At 34.1% G+C, this 17,920-nt stretch overlaps 3 protein-coding genes across 10 annotated transcripts in view; 2 read left to right on the top strand and 1 right to left on the bottom strand.

The window, feature by feature from the left end:
- Positions 1-168: 168 nt before the first annotated feature.
- Positions 169-9,641, bottom strand: LOC106130240 (novel acetylcholine receptor chaperone). 8 transcript variants are annotated; one of them, XM_060944957.1, is made up of 5 exons: positions 9,318-9,640; positions 7,638-7,708; positions 5,566-5,704; positions 4,709-4,853; positions 169-2,275 (listed from the first exon to the last, which is right to left on the bottom strand). In XM_060944957.1, exons 1-5 carry the CDS (start codon positions 9,463-9,465, stop codon positions 2,200-2,202), a joined length of 579 nt encoding a protein of 192 aa, XP_060800940.1. In that variant the 5' UTR covers positions 9,466-9,640; the 3' UTR covers positions 169-2,199. The 8 variants fall into 8 exon arrangements, 7 of the variants coding, with proteins under 7 accessions (XP_060800940.1, XP_060800944.1, XP_060800943.1 ...); XM_060944961.1 differs by having other exon boundaries at positions 9,493-9,620; XM_060944960.1 differs by having other exon boundaries at positions 170-2,275; positions 7,638-7,881; positions 9,417-9,638.
- Positions 9,642-10,751: 1,110 nt separating this feature from the next.
- On the top strand, positions 10,752-12,711 carry LOC106130191 (high mobility group protein I). Its single transcript, XM_013328970.2, has 4 exons — positions 10,752-10,828; positions 11,387-11,491; positions 11,581-11,733; positions 11,825-12,711. Exons 2-4 carry the CDS (start codon positions 11,420-11,422, stop codon positions 11,948-11,950), a joined length of 351 nt encoding a protein of 116 aa, XP_013184424.1. The 5' UTR covers positions 10,752-10,828; positions 11,387-11,419; the 3' UTR covers positions 11,951-12,711.
- A 1,980-nt stretch (positions 12,712-14,691) lies between these two features.
- The window catches only part of LOC106130215 (afadin), a 129,146-nt gene continuing 125,917 nt past the window's right edge, over positions 14,692-17,920 (top strand). Inside the window, 1 exon segment of the mRNA XM_060944919.1 lies at positions 14,692-15,061. The gene's annotated coding sequence lies outside the window, so the exon portion shown is untranslated.

Here is a 17,920-nt window from a genome sequence, read left to right as displayed (position 1 = left end):
TTGTATTTTATTTACTATCTTAAAATGTAATTAGCATTCAGAACATCCCACCAGTTTTAACTGTAAAGCTTTACAATTTATCTTTAGGTATTCGCAATACTTACTAATTTTAGTCCACCTCTACGTTCATCGTGTGATCCAAATCAACATTTTTCTCTTTTATGATTTTATTCGCTGCATAACCCGTACTAAGTCTGACTACTCGGTCGCAGAATATGATGGTTCAAGTTTATCAAAAAACGCCACGAAACAGATGACTAAAAATATACTATATTTTGGGAAAGGTATTATAATATAACAGGTTTCTTAAACTTTTTAAAAGTTGTTTACAGTTTTAATCTCGAGGAGGTTGGCAACACTTGCTCCTCTCCGTGAAAGCTGTGGCAAGAGAAATAAACAAATAATTTTTTTTTACAATTTCCCATTTATTCATTCAGACACACTTTCGCACACCACAATAACAAATACACTTTAAATTATTGCGATTTTTAACAATTCTCCAATCAGATTAATCAAGCAGGTAAAGACTTTCGTGCAGCTACAAACTTATTAGGTTTTATTATTGTGTTATGATATCATTTATATACCCTAAGGCAGGTTTAGACCTACGGCATTATTCACTAAAGTATCTTCTAGCCTTATCTTCTCTATCACCGCTGTTATCCTTCGAGATAGAAGACTACAAACATATTAATGTTCGTGAATAATGCCTCAACGCGTGCTTGAATGTGGTGGTGGGGTTGACCAACTTTGATAAGGCCATATATCTTCCTTTCTTCTCTCTCTTTTTGGTTCCAATGGAGAACCATGACAGATTAGATATACGTATAACTTACTTATCAAAGTTGGTGAACAGCTTCACGGGTTACTGTGAAGCGCCCATACTACATACGTACATACATACATATACATATTTATAAGTTTGATACATCCGATCCTGTATACCGGGTGAATTTTTATTGTTGAATTTTTTTTCTTTTTCATAATAAGACCGGTCAGCTGAGCAAAAAAAATTATATGGGAGAGTAAATTTTATTTTTGTTTTTGCTATTTATCAACCATAGTCCCAACATGCTGTAAAAAATTCTTTAAGTAATAAATAAAAATTCACCCTGTATATCCGGATTATGTTCAATTTCTGATTTTGTCCTATAAAAGTTAGAAATACATCCTGTATTACGGGTTTCACTAAGATTTTTATAAAGCGTAAACTATGACTATTTTGAGCAAATCATATTCACAATAAAGTGCATGTTTGTCTGTTTGTGCAATTAATCTAAAGCTACCAATATACATACAATGGCAGTTACTGTAAAACTACATAGAATGTTAAATCACTCATACATATACAAAATGAACCTAGCACAAATGGCTTAAATTAATATCACTTTTAGGTAACAGTGCGCATATACCCTTAACCTAGTGAACTTACAGATAATATTAATTCAAAGAAATTGTGGTCGAAAATTTATCGTACATATTCAAGTAAGTGACAAAGGAATATTGACTTCTACCATTGAAGTAAAATAAAAAATATTGAATTTTCAGTAAACCTTCTGAAACATAATCATCACTATCCAAAAAAATGTCTGGCCACGCACATTCCTTTTTGCCGTGAGGGTTACCTATGTATTCTCACAGAATTAAGAGTTTAATGTGTTTGAAAAATATAAACTAGAAACCACGTGAAAAAGTACGTCGGCAAACTTAGTAGGCCCCAGACTACTTATAAACAGTGTCAGACCAGCAAGCATTATCGTTATTTCTATCTTATCCATCAAAATGTTGTTGAACAGTCTGATTTAAAAGTTGACTAGAAAAATCACAGCACCGTGTGTTCTTATGTCTTTGTGTATTTAAATCTCTACATTCCAAAATAAGTAAAAAACAAAGTCAAATAATTTTTGACTCAGGGCGCAAGCCAGACTCAGCAAATCCATTTTTAGTCTCCTTTCATCATAAATTAATTTATTACATAGTACAGTTAAGCACAAAAAATTGGACTCCCATCCATGCACCTCACTGTACAAGAAGAAAAAAAAATAAAGTATACAGGGTGTGACAAAAACGTGACCTTTGGACAATTTTGAAAACAAAATTGCCTGAGATAGATTTACGATTGAAATGGGGTTTTGTTTATACTTTTTGTCACACCCTACTATGTTGTGGTTACCCTAAAACTTGAAAAATATATGTTGTTCACTCCCTCTTAAGACCGTTTCCATTTTGAGTGGTCGCTGCTTTCTCCAACTCCTCTCGGCGACTTGTTTGGTACCTTAAAAGTGAGCAAATGTTATATATTAGTAAAAAAAAGTATTTTCTTTACCCTTTTTAGTAGTAATGCATGTAGTCCGTGAAATATCCAGTCCAATATCGTATGTGTTTTATAAATAACTTTGTTTTTAACATCTGCTTTATTATAGATTATTATATCAATTTTATATGATCTTGCCAGATGTTTTGAAATATAAACAAATGATGCCGACTTTTAGAAAAAAAGATAACCTTGTCAATTAATTCAAGAAAACTGGTTGCTGTACGGTATATTATAGTTATATTTATAAAAAGTAAATAAACTGACACTGAAAAAACCCATACCTCCATTAAAAAACTGTGATAGAGAATTAGAGTTCCTTATGTATAAAGTTACATATTTTATTTTTTTATTTATTACTTCATGTAAAGCAAAATTGGATGTAATTTATTATTATGTCCATGGTTACGCAAACAAAAAAATGAAAAAGGAAAATTTTCGAACTGACTAAAAAATGGTTAGTTACATAAAGAGCTAGGTATAGAAAATTTAAAAAAAGATTGTATCATTGATAAATATGTATTGGGTCTATTGACTAGAATCTAGCTGGTAATAATATACCCCTGAGCCCATCAACTACAAAATATAGATCATGTAGCCAACCCGGGGAAAATATTTATGGATTACATTAGTTCACCGTTTGATCTGTTTGTTTGTATTGAACATCAACTGGAGATGTGATTAGGGTTGCCATTGCTTTACTGACTCTTCTCCTGGCTCTCTGGGGAGTAGGCGGTGGCGTATTTACCAGCAGGCTGAGTAGGCTGAAGCTTAGGGCGGCGGATTTGAGAAAAAATTAGAAAAAAAAATTTGGCAATTTTTTTTTTTTACGAATATAAAAAAAAACCTACATGAATATAACATTTTTTTAGTTTTTTTTAAATTATAAAATTTGACATTTGACCTCCACCTTATTTTCTCCGTGTGGGGTATCGAAATGCAGAGATCACAACGGGCGGCATAATTTGAACAGCCTACTGGCGGCAAATTGCAAAATGCAGTTTGTTACCGCTTCTTCTGCACTGACGCCTTGGAAGCGGCAGTAAACTTAGTTTTTAAGTAATTTATTTGACGTCAACCAAGTTGTTAAACCATACGACAATTATTAAGCGATATAATAGTATCCTATAATAATGAATAAAAAATTTTGAATTTTTTTTTAATTTGAATTTGAAATGTGTTAATCCGCCGCTGGGAGTAGCTCTGTGGAACTCTATACTGCAGCGACTCATTTTAGGCCCGTGCAGCGTGCTGCCGACTTCGTCCGTCCTAGGTTTGACCCACTCGGACAGACTGGATTTAACGGGTGTAATCAAACGATGATGTGATTAAACGGTGATCCACTGCGTATACAGAGATATGTAAGATAAGAAATGGATACGCTTAATCAACCTTAGTAACCCGAAAGAAATATATGTAGAGGAAGATGACACATTCCACACATTGAATGAATGCCGGTTGACTAAGAAAAGAGAGTGCGGAAGGAAAGGTCCGAGTGGGAAAGCCTAGACGAAAGTATCTTGATCAAATTAAGGACGTCCTGGCAAAGAATCAAGATTACCCGAAACTGCCGAGCTTGCACGAAGAGAGTTATGAATGTCGATAAAGCAAAAGAAGTATGCAGAGATCGTGGCAAGTGGAAAGATGTAGTCTCAGCCTTCCCCTCCGGGAAAATGGCGTGATTTTATATACATATGTATGTATGACACATTCCCTTATCAATACGCTGGAGACAGGACGAATGGCAGCCCTAGGCCCTAGATGCGTTTGTGTATTGTGTGACACGGCGGTACATCATTGCGGTTGGCAGACCGCCAGCTAAATCGCGCGCGCGATCTAGCGATTTTATTTCGTAATTTATGTTTACAACGCGTAAATATTGGTCAAGGCGCGTTCTTTGCTGTTGACTGTACGTACCAATGTGGGTTTTAATGGCAGATCGAAGACTGGAGATAAACAAATAGCTAAGTAAGTAATTAGCGCAGTAGGTATTTTCAAGATTAGAAAGATAGTGAAGCGCAATGAAAGTATGCTAGTAGCCTTGACTAAGAAGTTAAAGAGCAAAACTTGATGAGTGATAAAAGGGGAGGCAACTGATGAATTCCTTATTATGAATTAATAACCACTTATAAACAGAGAAAACAAAAATCATTTTGGTAGCTGTTTTTGCAATATTGTTACAAAATCTACAAGTAAATTCAATTTTCGTAATTGTTATTCAAACAAGAAAAAAAAATTCCATGTTCATATCTGGTAGGTAATCCAAAGATTAGCTGAACGTGAATTAAAGTATTGAATTGTGCCTTGTATTCATGAATATTCAAGGAAGTATCATTTTCAGACTCCACAGCCAGTAATTATTTGTTTTGAAAATCTAATAAAAACACTTCTTACCATACGACGAGTCTTCCGCTCAGCATGAAGAAGAAGACCAGCGCAGGCGCACATCTGTCAAAGGGATCGCCCACCATCACGTGCGAGTACGCAGCTAGTATCATGAGTAGGACGAGCCCTATGTTGGCCGCATTTTTCAGTTTATCTGTGAAGGATTCAAAAATATTTGGTATTCTTGAGGAAGGAATTTCTTCATGAGGAACCCTGTTCATTTACGCAACAGAATGTATAAGCACGAATCAATAAGGATATGGTGGTTAGATTCCCCTTACCTGAAACAGCAGAGCTTGCATGAAGAGAGTTATGAATGTAGATGAAGTGAAGGAAGTATGCAGAGATCGTGGCAAGTGAAAAGATGTAGGCTCTGCCTACCCCTCCGGGAAAGAGGCGTGATTTTATGTATGTATGTACATAGTATACAAAACGGGCTTCTCACCATACAAGCTAGAAGGATGTCTCTGATTCTTTCGTGTTTTATGTATAATATTAATCAGAATTTTTGGTTGTATCCACCAGAGGTTTTGCTATGCTTCGGGGTGCGCATCGTAAGACGCACGCCTAAAGGATCACAGACAAGAAGACATACATACATTAACGGCCTCTGTGGCGTAGCGGTAGTACGCTTGTCTGTGACACCTGAGGTCCCCGGTTCGAATCCCGGCCAGGGCATGATGAGAAATGAACTTTTTCTGATTGGCCTGGGTCTTGGGTGTTTATCTATATAAGTATTTATTATAAAATATAGTATCGCTGAGTCAGTATCTCGTTACACAAGTCTCGAACTTACTTCGTTAACTCAATCTGTGTAATTTGTCCCGTAGGTATATATTTATTTAGTTATTTATATTTATACTTACGGCTAGGTATAACTGCTAGAACTAGACCAAACAATATCTCCAGCCCCCCGACGCCCCTTCTGTACCATTTCGACGGTAACTTGAAGTCGAATGTGTCAGAAAACGGGAACACTTTCGCGTATCTCACGTATTCTTTCCTCTGGGAACAAAAAATAGTTTTTATTACGTTTCTTCCTCCTGGCTTTACGTATTAACCTAGCCATAACGTTAAACATTTTAATAAAGTTCGTCGTTCGTCGCTCGCTTGGACCTCGATGCAGCTGTCATAGCTTACCATGCCTATGTGGAGTCCGTCCTGCGCTATGGTCTTGTGATATGGGGAAATAGTATGAAGTTTCAACAAGCATTTATTGTGCAAAAAAAATGCATCCGAGCCATTTATGGAGTCGCACCAGACGTATCATGTAAGCCTCTCTTTAAATTATTAAACATTCTTCCACTTCCTTGTCTGTACGTATTTGAAATTGGCAAATTTGTAAAACTTAATTACAAATTGTTCAAAAAGGCTGAAGAGGTATACCCAAGAAGCACAAGAAATGTACATAGACTAGTGTTAGATGTAATACCGAAAAGCGAAAGATTTAAAAGGAACTGTTACTTTATGTGCATATCCATATTTAATAAAATACCGGAAGACATAAAGTGTTTGAATTATAATTTATTCAAAAAGAAATTGTTTTGCTGGCTTATTGAAAATTCTTTTTATACAGTCCATGAATTTCTCAATTTTAGATAAAAATTGAATTTTTTTATAATTATTTTGTTTTCTTGAAATCAAATATTGACAAATATGAAGTAATTTATTTATTTTTTTTAATTTTAATTTATTGTAACAAATTGACATTTTATTTTCATCATTTTATTAAGAATTAATTAATTGACTTAAGTGACTTGTGTATAATTTTATAATATTTGCATGCTATAATTCATGGCTGACCAGGAGTAAATATGTTTTGTTTTATACCTTTTGTAAACCCTAGTCAAAAGCAAATAAATATTCTATTCTATTCTATTCGACTTGTGAATATCACAAAAACTACTTGACCGATTTTGATATCCTACGAACATAAAAATTCTTTTGACATGTGTTAATTTAAATTTTTATCAAAATCAAAGCAACGGTTAGAATTTTCACTCAAAGTTTAATACCTCACTGTCCGCTCGTTGGGTCAAAAAAATAAATATAAGTGGGCAATTTTCCTGCCCTTTAGGATTCGGGTTGCCATCTCAAGAAATCATAAAATCCTTATTACCAAAAATAAATGATGTAGAACATAACGTTAGCGTTTTTATTAAAACGTATTTTTTTATATTCGAATATCAGAATAATTTAACAAATAATTAAGGGTATAACAAATATACCCTTATACTTGGAAAAATTTATTGATGGAAATCAATAAATTTACGCCCCTCGTGGGTCTTTGAGAATCAATGTTCTCGGTTTATAGCGCTATATGAGTACCTACCTACAATCTCTTTTTACGTTTCTCCCTAATTCATGTTTTACGTGACAGAGAGTATGACCAACGCTCCGGAAGGTACCTGGTTCACAGGATATCATAGCCATCCAGAGGAAACGCATAACGTAGCTTGTGTGATAAGTAGGTAAGTAGGTACCTACCTTTGCCACTGATTTTACACAGGAGTAATTATTTATTTTATTAGATTGCTGCTTACTTTAATAAATAGAAAATATATTATAATAAACATAGAACCTAGTTAATATGACAATTATTAAGTGATGTTCGAGATCTCTTTTTTTAATCCAAACCGGTAGTCGTGAAATCTACCGACTTTTTCAGTTCCTTAAATTAACAATTAGGTATATATACCTTCATAACTATAGGTAAATTATATTTTAGATTTGAATCAGAATGAGACATGTCATGTCATACGGCGGTGCGGAGCGCCCACAGCATATTTTACACTGTCGCAAGCGAGACAACTCAGAGGTATTAGGCGGCTCGCCAAATACCAAAATAGCAAGTCCCATCGCTTCGCAACAAAATTCTCAATGCACGTAGCGACCTTAAATTTTTTAATTTCATCAAACAACAAAAAACACAACTCACCAAATCTTTGTGTAATTCCTTTGAAATAAACGGAGTCAGCTTTGTTATACCAACGAAAATGAAGAACACGCCTAGCAGGACAGATAAACTTTTAAGCACGATAGACGAGCCCATTTTATCGAACGTTCTGTTATAAAATCTGCACTGATTTACACCTTCACCTTCACCATTCTGACGCCTACTATTTATGTGTTTGGCATTCTATTTTAGATATATTTAGACGCGTTTACAAGCATCGCTAAAACTTTCGAGAATAGCATTTAAAAAAGGGTTCATATTTAATTAAGGATTTAGGGAACGCGATGGCAAATGGGGATGTTAGCACGCACGCACGTTTCGCGCCGGCGCGAAAAAATCCATACCGACTTCCATACTCACAGTGTTGCCGCACGGAAAATTTGGTTCGATTCAAACTGGGTACTTGTCCGTTGTTTGAATCTTGTCGTAGATTACTTAGATACGTACTTTAAATGATATACTTTTACTAAATTTTCTTACTTTTACTAAATTAATTAATTGTAAGGATTTTTTTGTTAAAAACATATTATTAAATAAAAAGCAAAGGACCAAAACTTTAACCCTGAGGTGTCCCTTAAATCTCAACTTTCCCTGGTAGTCCCTACAACGTAATAATTCTGTAGTCAATTTTACAGATGCAATGTATCTCTTTCCTGGAGGGAAAGGCAGATATTATAAATCTATTTATAATAATAAAAAAAATACATAGTAGTAACAGTATGTATATTTTTTATTACACAAACTTGTTTTTTTTTTATTCTATAAGTCTTTAAATTAATTATCAATTAATAAAAACAAAGGAAACTAACAATTCTGTAATATTCAATAAAGTGGGGTGTACAAGCTATTAACTTTGCAATTAAGTATAGCAAGCCTATATTGTCCCACAGCCACCAAAGTGTCCCCCATAACCATAATCTTAAAATAGGACAATATTTCCCTGAAAGTTTTCCTCATTCAACAACCAGTCTTGGTAAGATTTCATAAAATTTGTAGATCCACACACAAGGAACTGATCATTAGTATCAAATGGTTTGACATCAACAAACTCTTTAATGCTTAGTTTATTATTACTGACTGGTTCTTGATATTTCAGACAACCATCAAAGCTAGATTCCTTCAGGAATACCTTATATGTAAAATTCCAATAAGATTTAAAAGAAAATAAGCAATCCCTAAATAAAATACTTTCTACATTTGGACAACAATAATAAAGAAACAATTTAGTAAAATCATCTTCATTATCTATAATTTTTTCTATAATAGGTAAAAATGCGGCAATGCCTGTGCCTTGAGCAATCATAAAAATCCTTTTAAATTTGTTGGGTTCAACATCATAACAACCGTATGGGCCACGCCATAATGTTTCATCGTTCGGTTTTAAATTATATAAATAATGTGAAACTAGTCCATTATCATACTTTTTTACTATGACTGAGAAATCAAAATCTTCTTGAATTTGATTTCTTAGCTTTATAGGTGTATAAGCTCTAGTGACTGTGCCAGTCTCTGATGAAAACTTGAGAAGAAAGTGATCTCCTGGTCTCCAATAAGTTTTGTCATTGTCACATAATTTCTTTTTAAATTTAATAAGTTTATGTGATTCACATACATGCATATTTTCCGTTACAACAAAAGTTGTATACTCTGTTTGAGATATACCATTCTTGTCAGGTTCTACGAAGGCTTCGCCACTTTGTAGGTATTTGTTATATAATTCTAACTGTTTTTCATAAATATCAAAAATACATGGATTACAACCACTATTGCAACAGTCTTCTTTACTGGGTTCTACGGGAGGCATCATCATTTATGATTTAAGGTAACAAATTTATACCACTGAGAACATTCGTCATCATGAAAAACACGAAGAATAATATAATTGATTGGATTGTTGAGAAATAATTTAGTGCTTATTTTATGCTGTGTTTTTACGACAAAAATCAATCAAAACAAATAGACAGACAGAGACAGCTGATGATATTCTTTTTCTATTTTCCCACTTTGACGTTGACGTGATTTAATTTTTCTGCAGCTAATGCTGATGAATTAATGAAGAACTAGGCTAGGCAGGTTAAATGCTGATAGTGTAAGCTTGCATTTTCGTTCTACTATACACAGAGATTAAGCACTGTAGCATTTACCTAAACAGTACAAGTCCTTATTCTGCCCACTCCGGCTAACCGCCTGTGATTCATATCGAATTCATTCAAAATGCAAGCCATCCGACTGTGTAATTCTTTTCCTGAAGTAGTTCCTGAGATTAGCGTGAATAAACAAACATACAGACTGATTATTTTTTTCAAATTAATACTGGGTTACTATTTTTTCTGAATAAATATACTCATACTTAGGTATGTTTGTAGACTAATTTATGTATAAGTATATTAAGTAAACTTTTATTCATATTTCGACTGGCAGATAATGCCTTGTAACATTAAATATATTTTACATACATACATACATAAAATCACGCCTCTTTCCCGGAGGGGTAGGCAGAGACTACCTCTTTCCATTTGCCACGATCTCTGCATATTTCCTTCGCTTCATCCACATTCATAACTCTCTTAATGCAAGCTAAATATATTTTACATGCATAAAATTTAAATAAATAAATAAGTACATACCTACCTACCTATCAAACTGAGTGTTTTACCGCTTTTTCCTAAGTATTGGAAGGATTTTCATATACAAAATACCCGGTTTAATTCATTGATTTGTTTGTTGTTGCTGCAGCATAAACTACTGTAACAACAAGTCTCTTTAGTCTCCGATTTTGTATGTAATTTTCAGTATGCAATAAAATTAAAATGAATTAAAACAAGAAAGCACCATGAGAGGAAACAAAACGTTAAGAAAAAGTCAAACTAGAAGGCGTTGGCGGTAAAGTTTAAAAATGAACTGTTAATAATTTTCCTATAAGATTTTCTAAGTAAATCAGCTAAAAATTAAAAAAAAACTTAAAAATATGTACAAAAAATTATCTTTTACTTTATTTTAATTAGAAAATCAGCCCTTAAAATGTAGTAAAATTGAATTATTTTGATAAACTCTTTGAATTGACATATAGAATTTGGCGCCCTCTATACAGACGCCAAACAAACGCCGGTCATTTTGCCGCCCGCCATAATAATTTCTTTGGCTTTGGCGTTAACGTTTGCTGTAAACAATTTGTGAGTATTTTTCTTTGTAATCAATTTTAATATAATCTAAATATACATAAATTAAATACTGTTCATTAGCTTTTCAAATAATTATTATTTAGTAAATATAGTGATACTGTGACTGCGATAAAACGTTTCCCATTTCGATCCGAACAGACTCAATCAAAATGGCTTGGTTTTGTAGTATGTAGACGCTCATTTCTTTTGAAATAGGTCTCTAAGTGATCACCGAAGGAAACATAAAATTCATGCATTTTTCGTTGTATTTTTTCTTGTAACAAAAGTTTTTACAATCATACTTACTTGAAAATATTCAGTTCGCCACCTAGATGTACTTAGTCGTAATTAGTAAAACCTTGAAATAGCGTCTTCGGTATATTGTTGACATTTCGTAGTTATTTTTGTTTATTTAGAAGTAAAAAGATTATTGGCATAATATTTTTTAATCTACAATAGAAGCTTGTTTTGGTACACATACCTTGTACTGTTAAATAGATAAAATCAATAAGTACTTATAATAGGTACCTTATAGGTAATTTTAATTTATATTTTCTTGTTTTATTACAGACAACCGTTTTAGCTCAAAAATAAAATACTAAAATGTCTGATGACGGATCCACAGTTGTAGAGAAGAAAGGTCGTGGAAGGCCAAAAGCCAATGGAACACAATCGGTAATTAAGTGTAATATTATAGAAATAAATTAATAGGTATATCATAGAAAGATCCATATGTGTATGACATGTTCAACATAAATTTTCAGGAAGCGAAAGCTGACACTAAAAAAAGAGGCAGACCCGCCGCACCTGCGAAAACGAAAGAGTCTGCAAAATCCTCTGATGATGAGCAGGCACCGGTAGCAAAGAGAGGCCGAGGCAGGCCAAAGGGTTCCAAAAAAAAGGCAGCTAAATCAAAGGTACATTTTATTGCATTTACATTATTATAATTTTGCCTTTTAATATTGTTTGCATTTTCAAATATGTACTATTATTACTTTATCTCTACAGAGTGCCCCAGTTGAAGGTCGCGGACGTGGGCGGCCGCGCAAAGATGCCCCTCCACCTAAGAAAGATGCTGCTTCCACTGAGGAGGAACAAGACGAAGATGAAGAAGAGGAAGGCTCTGACCAGTAACTTGCGTTTGTTTCCGGAACAACACTCACTTTAGTGTAATTTGTTTGTCACGATAACTCTGTTGTTTTTCTTTGTGGCATTACATTGGTTTTGTTATGGAACACATTTGTAAATTACGGATCATCAACAGTTTATTCTTAACTATAGGGTTATCTTGACAGTACAAAATTCTCAGAGGTCTATCCAATCTTTAATCATGTGAAAAGAGTGGTAGCTCATGGGAAACTTAGAGTTCTCACTGCATTTACTTGGATATTTTGTTTACTAACATGAGTAAATGTTGGGCTGACATAGCTCTCCTTAGACACGTACAACTATAAGGTATAATTTTTAAGAACTTTTTTGTAGATTTATTCTATTCTAATAGGTAACTTGTAATCTCTTGATTTATGTAAGAAAAAATGATTCATACATTTTTGTAGAATAAGAATATGACATCAAAGTCTAGTATTATTTTTTTATGATATATATTTTGATTCCTACTTTTGATCTTATGATTTTTCCCTTTGGAAATTCATACCACATGCAACAATTTTGAATTGGCATATGTATTGGTTTTGTATAAATAGATTCATTCGTAGTGGACCTGTGTTCCATAAATTAGTAATCAGTAGTAATCAATATGGGTAGTGCCATTTTGTATTCAAAACTTGTTTTATATTTGGATCGGACTGAAAAATCATTGTTTTAAAATGACATTTACTGTGTGTATGTGCGTGAATGTACAATTTTAGAGAAATATAAATAAATCTATGAAATAATGTCGCTTTTTTATTTAGAACCTAGATTTGGCCGCCTACAGCAGCGTCACCCGCCGCCGCGAATTTATCGCCACCTACAAAATACTACAAGTTATTCGCTAATCCCACGAGAACTAAAGTTTGTACCGGCATAAATGTACGCTATCTCCTCCAGAGTAAATAACAATAATATACCCAATTTTTTTGTAATATTGGTTGGGTTGATAAGGCGTGAAGAGAAAACCAATACATTTTAAAACTTATTGAATTATTCACAATATTTGTCAAGCAATAGAAAACATTGCCCATAGACCCGGGGCTTGCGTTGCGCGCGCGATGTCGATTTTATCGCACGATGAACTATCGCTGTCCCATTTCGTCATAATAATAAGCGAAACAGCGATAGTTAATTGCGCGACAAAAAAGTCGTGCGTGCCATGCTACCCCTGGGTCCAGATAGAATAGATTTATTTTCAAAATTGGATACACGGTACCAATCAATTATTGACATCAACATAACTTAAGCCTAATTAAAGCGTATGTGCAGAAGAAGCGGCGGAACAAACTACACTGTATTATTTTCACCGACAAATATTGATCTCTTAACTCTGCACACTATCAACATTAAAATAAATAGTATAATAAGGAAAAGCGATCGATTAGTACTAGTAATGATGCAGAGTAAAAGAGCGCTCCATCTTTTCATTAATAAAGTTTCGTTCCATCATAACTGCGGATCGGAACAACGAATTTATATCCATATCCGCAAATAATTTAGGTACAACACATCACTATTTTTTCGCCTCGTTCAATTTATAATCAAAAGGCGGTTCATATTCATATCTTTCTTTTTATCTTTGAGCTCTCTTCGAAAAGTTAAAGAGAGAAGAAAGATATGACGTCAAATGTGTCAAACTCAAACGCAGTCAAATGTCAAAATTTTGTTAACATTTCGAAAATGTTGCCCATTCGTGCAATAGACATAGTTTTTTGTGCTTATTATCGAGAATCGATGGATCAAGTTGGTAAGATATAGTATCTGAGCTTGGTTCGGAACCAGTCCTCACCATGAACTTCTATGAGCAATTAAAAGTTGATAAAAAAGAAGCATAAGAGCAGAATAAACGTGAAATAAATAAAGTGACAAGATAAAGGAAAACGATGTGAAATAAGGATATATAATAGGATAATAATACGGAATATAACGCTTTCTTCTCGGAGATTACATCTTTCCACTTGCCACGATCTTTGCATACTTCTTTCGCTTTATCCATAACCTTATCTCTCTTCATGTGAGATCATCGGTTGCGGATACTCTAAACCTGAACTTTTGCCAGAATGTCTCCGATATGACCAAGATGTTCGTCTAAGCCTCCACTCCAACATCGCCATTAACACTCGCTTTCTATTTTTAAGCCATTTGCTTATCAATCTGATTTCTGCTTTCATTCATCCTCTCAACATACCAAACCATCTTAGTATTCCCTTATTTAATCCTATAACTATAACTTCTTTCACATAACAAGATTCTCTTAATATGCCGTTTGTATCCTGTCATTTAATTTTATATCAATCATACTTTTTTTTACCATATTAATTCTGCTTGCATGTAAAACTTAACGAACGTATCCTCTTACAAGGAGATTGAATGCGAATTTTGGGAAGAGTGCTAGCGAAAGGTAAGTTCAAGAGTAGCTTAAACCGATAAGCTTGTATGAATAAAGTAAAAGGATGCAGTTACCTATGTGTTTTATATACAGTTTCTGTCTCCCCTTTCAGAAAAGAGTAGTGATTGATACCGTGATTGTAGTGACTCCCTTATTAAGTATTAAGAAAACGAATTTTGGCTATCTCGATTTAAATAAGAGCAAAAAAGTTTAGCTTTTTGAGTACAATTCACGCCGTAACTTATTAATTATTATTATATCGATTCGATAAATCGATTATTGGTGGAATGTTTTATATTTATATGCTGGCAACACGATTTAGTGCAGTTGCAGCGCTCGGCACGCTTCCACGCTTGCGTAGCGAACTTCGCTTTTACGTTTGGATTTTGAAGCACTTGTTTTGAGATTTGTGGAATAGTTTGTATTTTGAATGCGTCATTTGTGTGTATTTTGTGCATTTTTGAATTATTTCGCGTAAAATCATTTGTACAGTGAATCAAATAACGATTAATTATATGACGACACCTGTTTCATGCCTCATTTTAACTTTGTTAGACTTTGAAATGTGATAACGTTGGTGCCTTTCAAGTTTTGTGGAACGTCAAAGTTTACAAAGTGATAGTTTTGTTGTTCATTTGGATTTAATATGTGTGATTACGTTATTTTTGTGATCATAACGATAACTTGAGCACGTTTGGAGTACGGTATGTATTACGGTTTGCTTTTAAGTTGGTTTTCGAGCAGGAGGACATATTTCAAGTTATAACGAGATGTTGTGATACAACTACTTGCCACCTGACCTGTGAAGCAGGTACCTACAACATACCTACGTCTTCTTAGACTTCTTTAATTACAGATGATTTGTATGTGCAGTAGATACATAGTACAATCAATTAGAAATAATATCTAGTTTAGGTATTATTTAAAAGTTAAAGCAAAGTTTCTTCTTGTGTTTATGATATAAACTTGATAATTTTAATAACTAGCACTGTGGTATGGTGATTCAAGTTCTTAGAGGATGGGTTGTTGAAAAAAATTCTAAATTTGAAAAGAATAATTGACAACCTACTGTAAAATGGACAAAATTATCTAAGTAACTGCTTTATGTCAACACAGATTTTGTTGCAAACATATAAAGGTAATTTTTATATGAAAACAATATCCCTGCGACCTCTGCAACGATAACCTTACATTCAGTCAATTTTGTTTTTTTATTTTGTTATTTATTTTGCATTTCACAAACTTTCTGTGAAATGATTATATAAGTTTTAAAAAGTCAAATCTAAACTAACAATCAGTCTTTCTTCCTTTATTAGTTTTGTTGGTATAATTTATCACATAACCAAATTATAATTTCACTAGATAGGCTGCCGGCGACTTTGTCTGAATTTGTGGAATCAATCCTGCTGGAAATCGGGGATAAAAAGTAGCCTATATGATATTCTGGGTATTCAGCTACCCACATACGGCAATCAGATATGAACGACAGCGGGGTTCACCATATCGTGTAACTTGGTTCAGTCAGTCAGTGTTTCCCACATTCACATTAGTTAGCATTCAAACAAATGTAGGTGCATAATTCAGAAAAGTGTCAGGGTAGATGTATTAGTGTAGGGTTCCTGTCACCTGTGACTTGGGGTTTTTGTCAATTTCATAAATTTTTCAGCTTTGGGTTTGGTTGCTTCTTTTAAAATGAATTTACTTAACAAGCCTTTCAAAAGCCAGACATAGAAAATTTTGACTAATCAAAAAGCCTGACTGGATCGGACTTGGCCACCTGGCTACACTGTACAGGTGCTCCTTGGAAAGGGCACACTTTGTGAATTGACCACTTTTCATCCATAGATAACCGCTCAGTTATTTAGCGTTATTATTTATTTTCTTGCCTTAAAAGCCCATTAAAGTCCACTGCTTGTCTATGGCCTCTCAAGAAATGGGGGGATTTTACTCATAGTCACCACGGGGGCAGGTGTGTTGGCGACCGCAGTATCTATTGATTCTTGACTATGTTGTCATATCGCGCTGTTGCCCACCTCCCGCTTAATCCCTCAATCGCCTCTTACAATATTCTGCTGACACCCTACAGACAATTGATTTGTTACACTTATCATGTCTTTTTCCCTAATGGTGTAGACAAGGCCAATAGTCCATGGTATTGACAGTTCAGACACAAGACTCTGAAGGCATAAAGCTTGATGGCTTATTGATGGAATTGAGGTTGAAAATCAATGGCAGTTTGCTAGCTTTTCATCAAGATACTAAGTTATTGACTTTGCAATAAAGCATATTTGTAATAATTCCGTGAAACAGGTTACAATCACGATTGCGTCCATAATATCGTGATCGTGACACGTGCCATCGCGGTATGGTACCTACATATATATACATTATAAAGTAAGTACATTCACTATTCGCCAGTACCAAGGATTGGAGGATACGAGTTTCACATTTCAATTAGCCCTTTATGGACTTTATTCGGTCGATTGTTATATTCAAAACACAATTTGAAATCATAGGGCAGTTGCACACTGAACGGAAAAATTTTTCGACAGAGCAGTGAAGGGATTTATTTCGCGCACTTTTTTGGCCCTCATTTACTAGTTAACTTTAATTTTCTGAATTTTCGTAACATTAAATACGCATTTTATAAAATTCTTATCTCAAGTTGATTACGGCGGAAAATTGATTAATTTTATAACAAGAGTTTGCTAGCAAAAGTTATACAATCTTCACGATATATTATATTCGGAATGTGTATATTTTTATTTCTCAATCTCAAGTCTACATTTAATCTATCACCAGTAGGGTTGCCAAGCGTCCGGAAAACAGTTTTGCTATTGATTCCTTGTCCGGGCAAAACTTACCTTGTCCGACCTGTAGTCTCAGTTTTAACTGTATAATCGATCCATGAAGAGTTTCATTAATTAGGCGACGTTATTTCATGATGTCCTCAAAAATCTTTGTCTAGTTTACACAGGACATACATTTCTAAACAAAACAGGGTGTCCGGCTTGTATACCCAAATGTTAGGCGCGTCCGCCCATTAGGTATGGCGATCTGGCAACCCTAACCACCAGTATGACCAAATCTTAACGACCGGAAACATCGTGTATAGAAAATATTTAATTTAGCCAGTTCACTAAAACACGTCACGTATTCGACGCAACGGAATGCAACAAGCCATGGAACAAATCGAAAACACTGTTATCTTATCACCGTTTGTTGTAATTGATACGAGGGTGGTTTGAAAAGTTCTCGGCCTAACCTAGATTTGAGGGTAGAATAAAAATAAGAATATACTCATTCGATAGATTGATTCTTCATATACACTTGTGTTAAATTTCATTGTGATAGGTTGTGTGATTATTTTTTTACGATTTTTTGTTTGAGCTAATCTGACTCTCTACTGGATAAATGGAAAAAACCGAAGTAAGAGCCGTGATTAAATATTTTGTCAAAAAAATATGACACCTAGCCAAATTAAGGAAGACATGGATAACACTTTACGTGAATCTGCGCCTTCGTATTCGACGATAAAAAAGTGGGTAGCTTTATTTAAACAA

Source organism: Amyelois transitella, chromosome 7, assembly GCF_032362555.1.
Source record: "Amyelois transitella isolate CPQ chromosome 7, ilAmyTran1.1, whole genome shotgun sequence".
Lineage (NCBI taxonomy): Eukaryota > Metazoa > Arthropoda > Insecta > Lepidoptera > Pyralidae > Amyelois > Amyelois transitella.
This window is presented reverse-complemented; position numbering and strand designations above follow the sequence as displayed.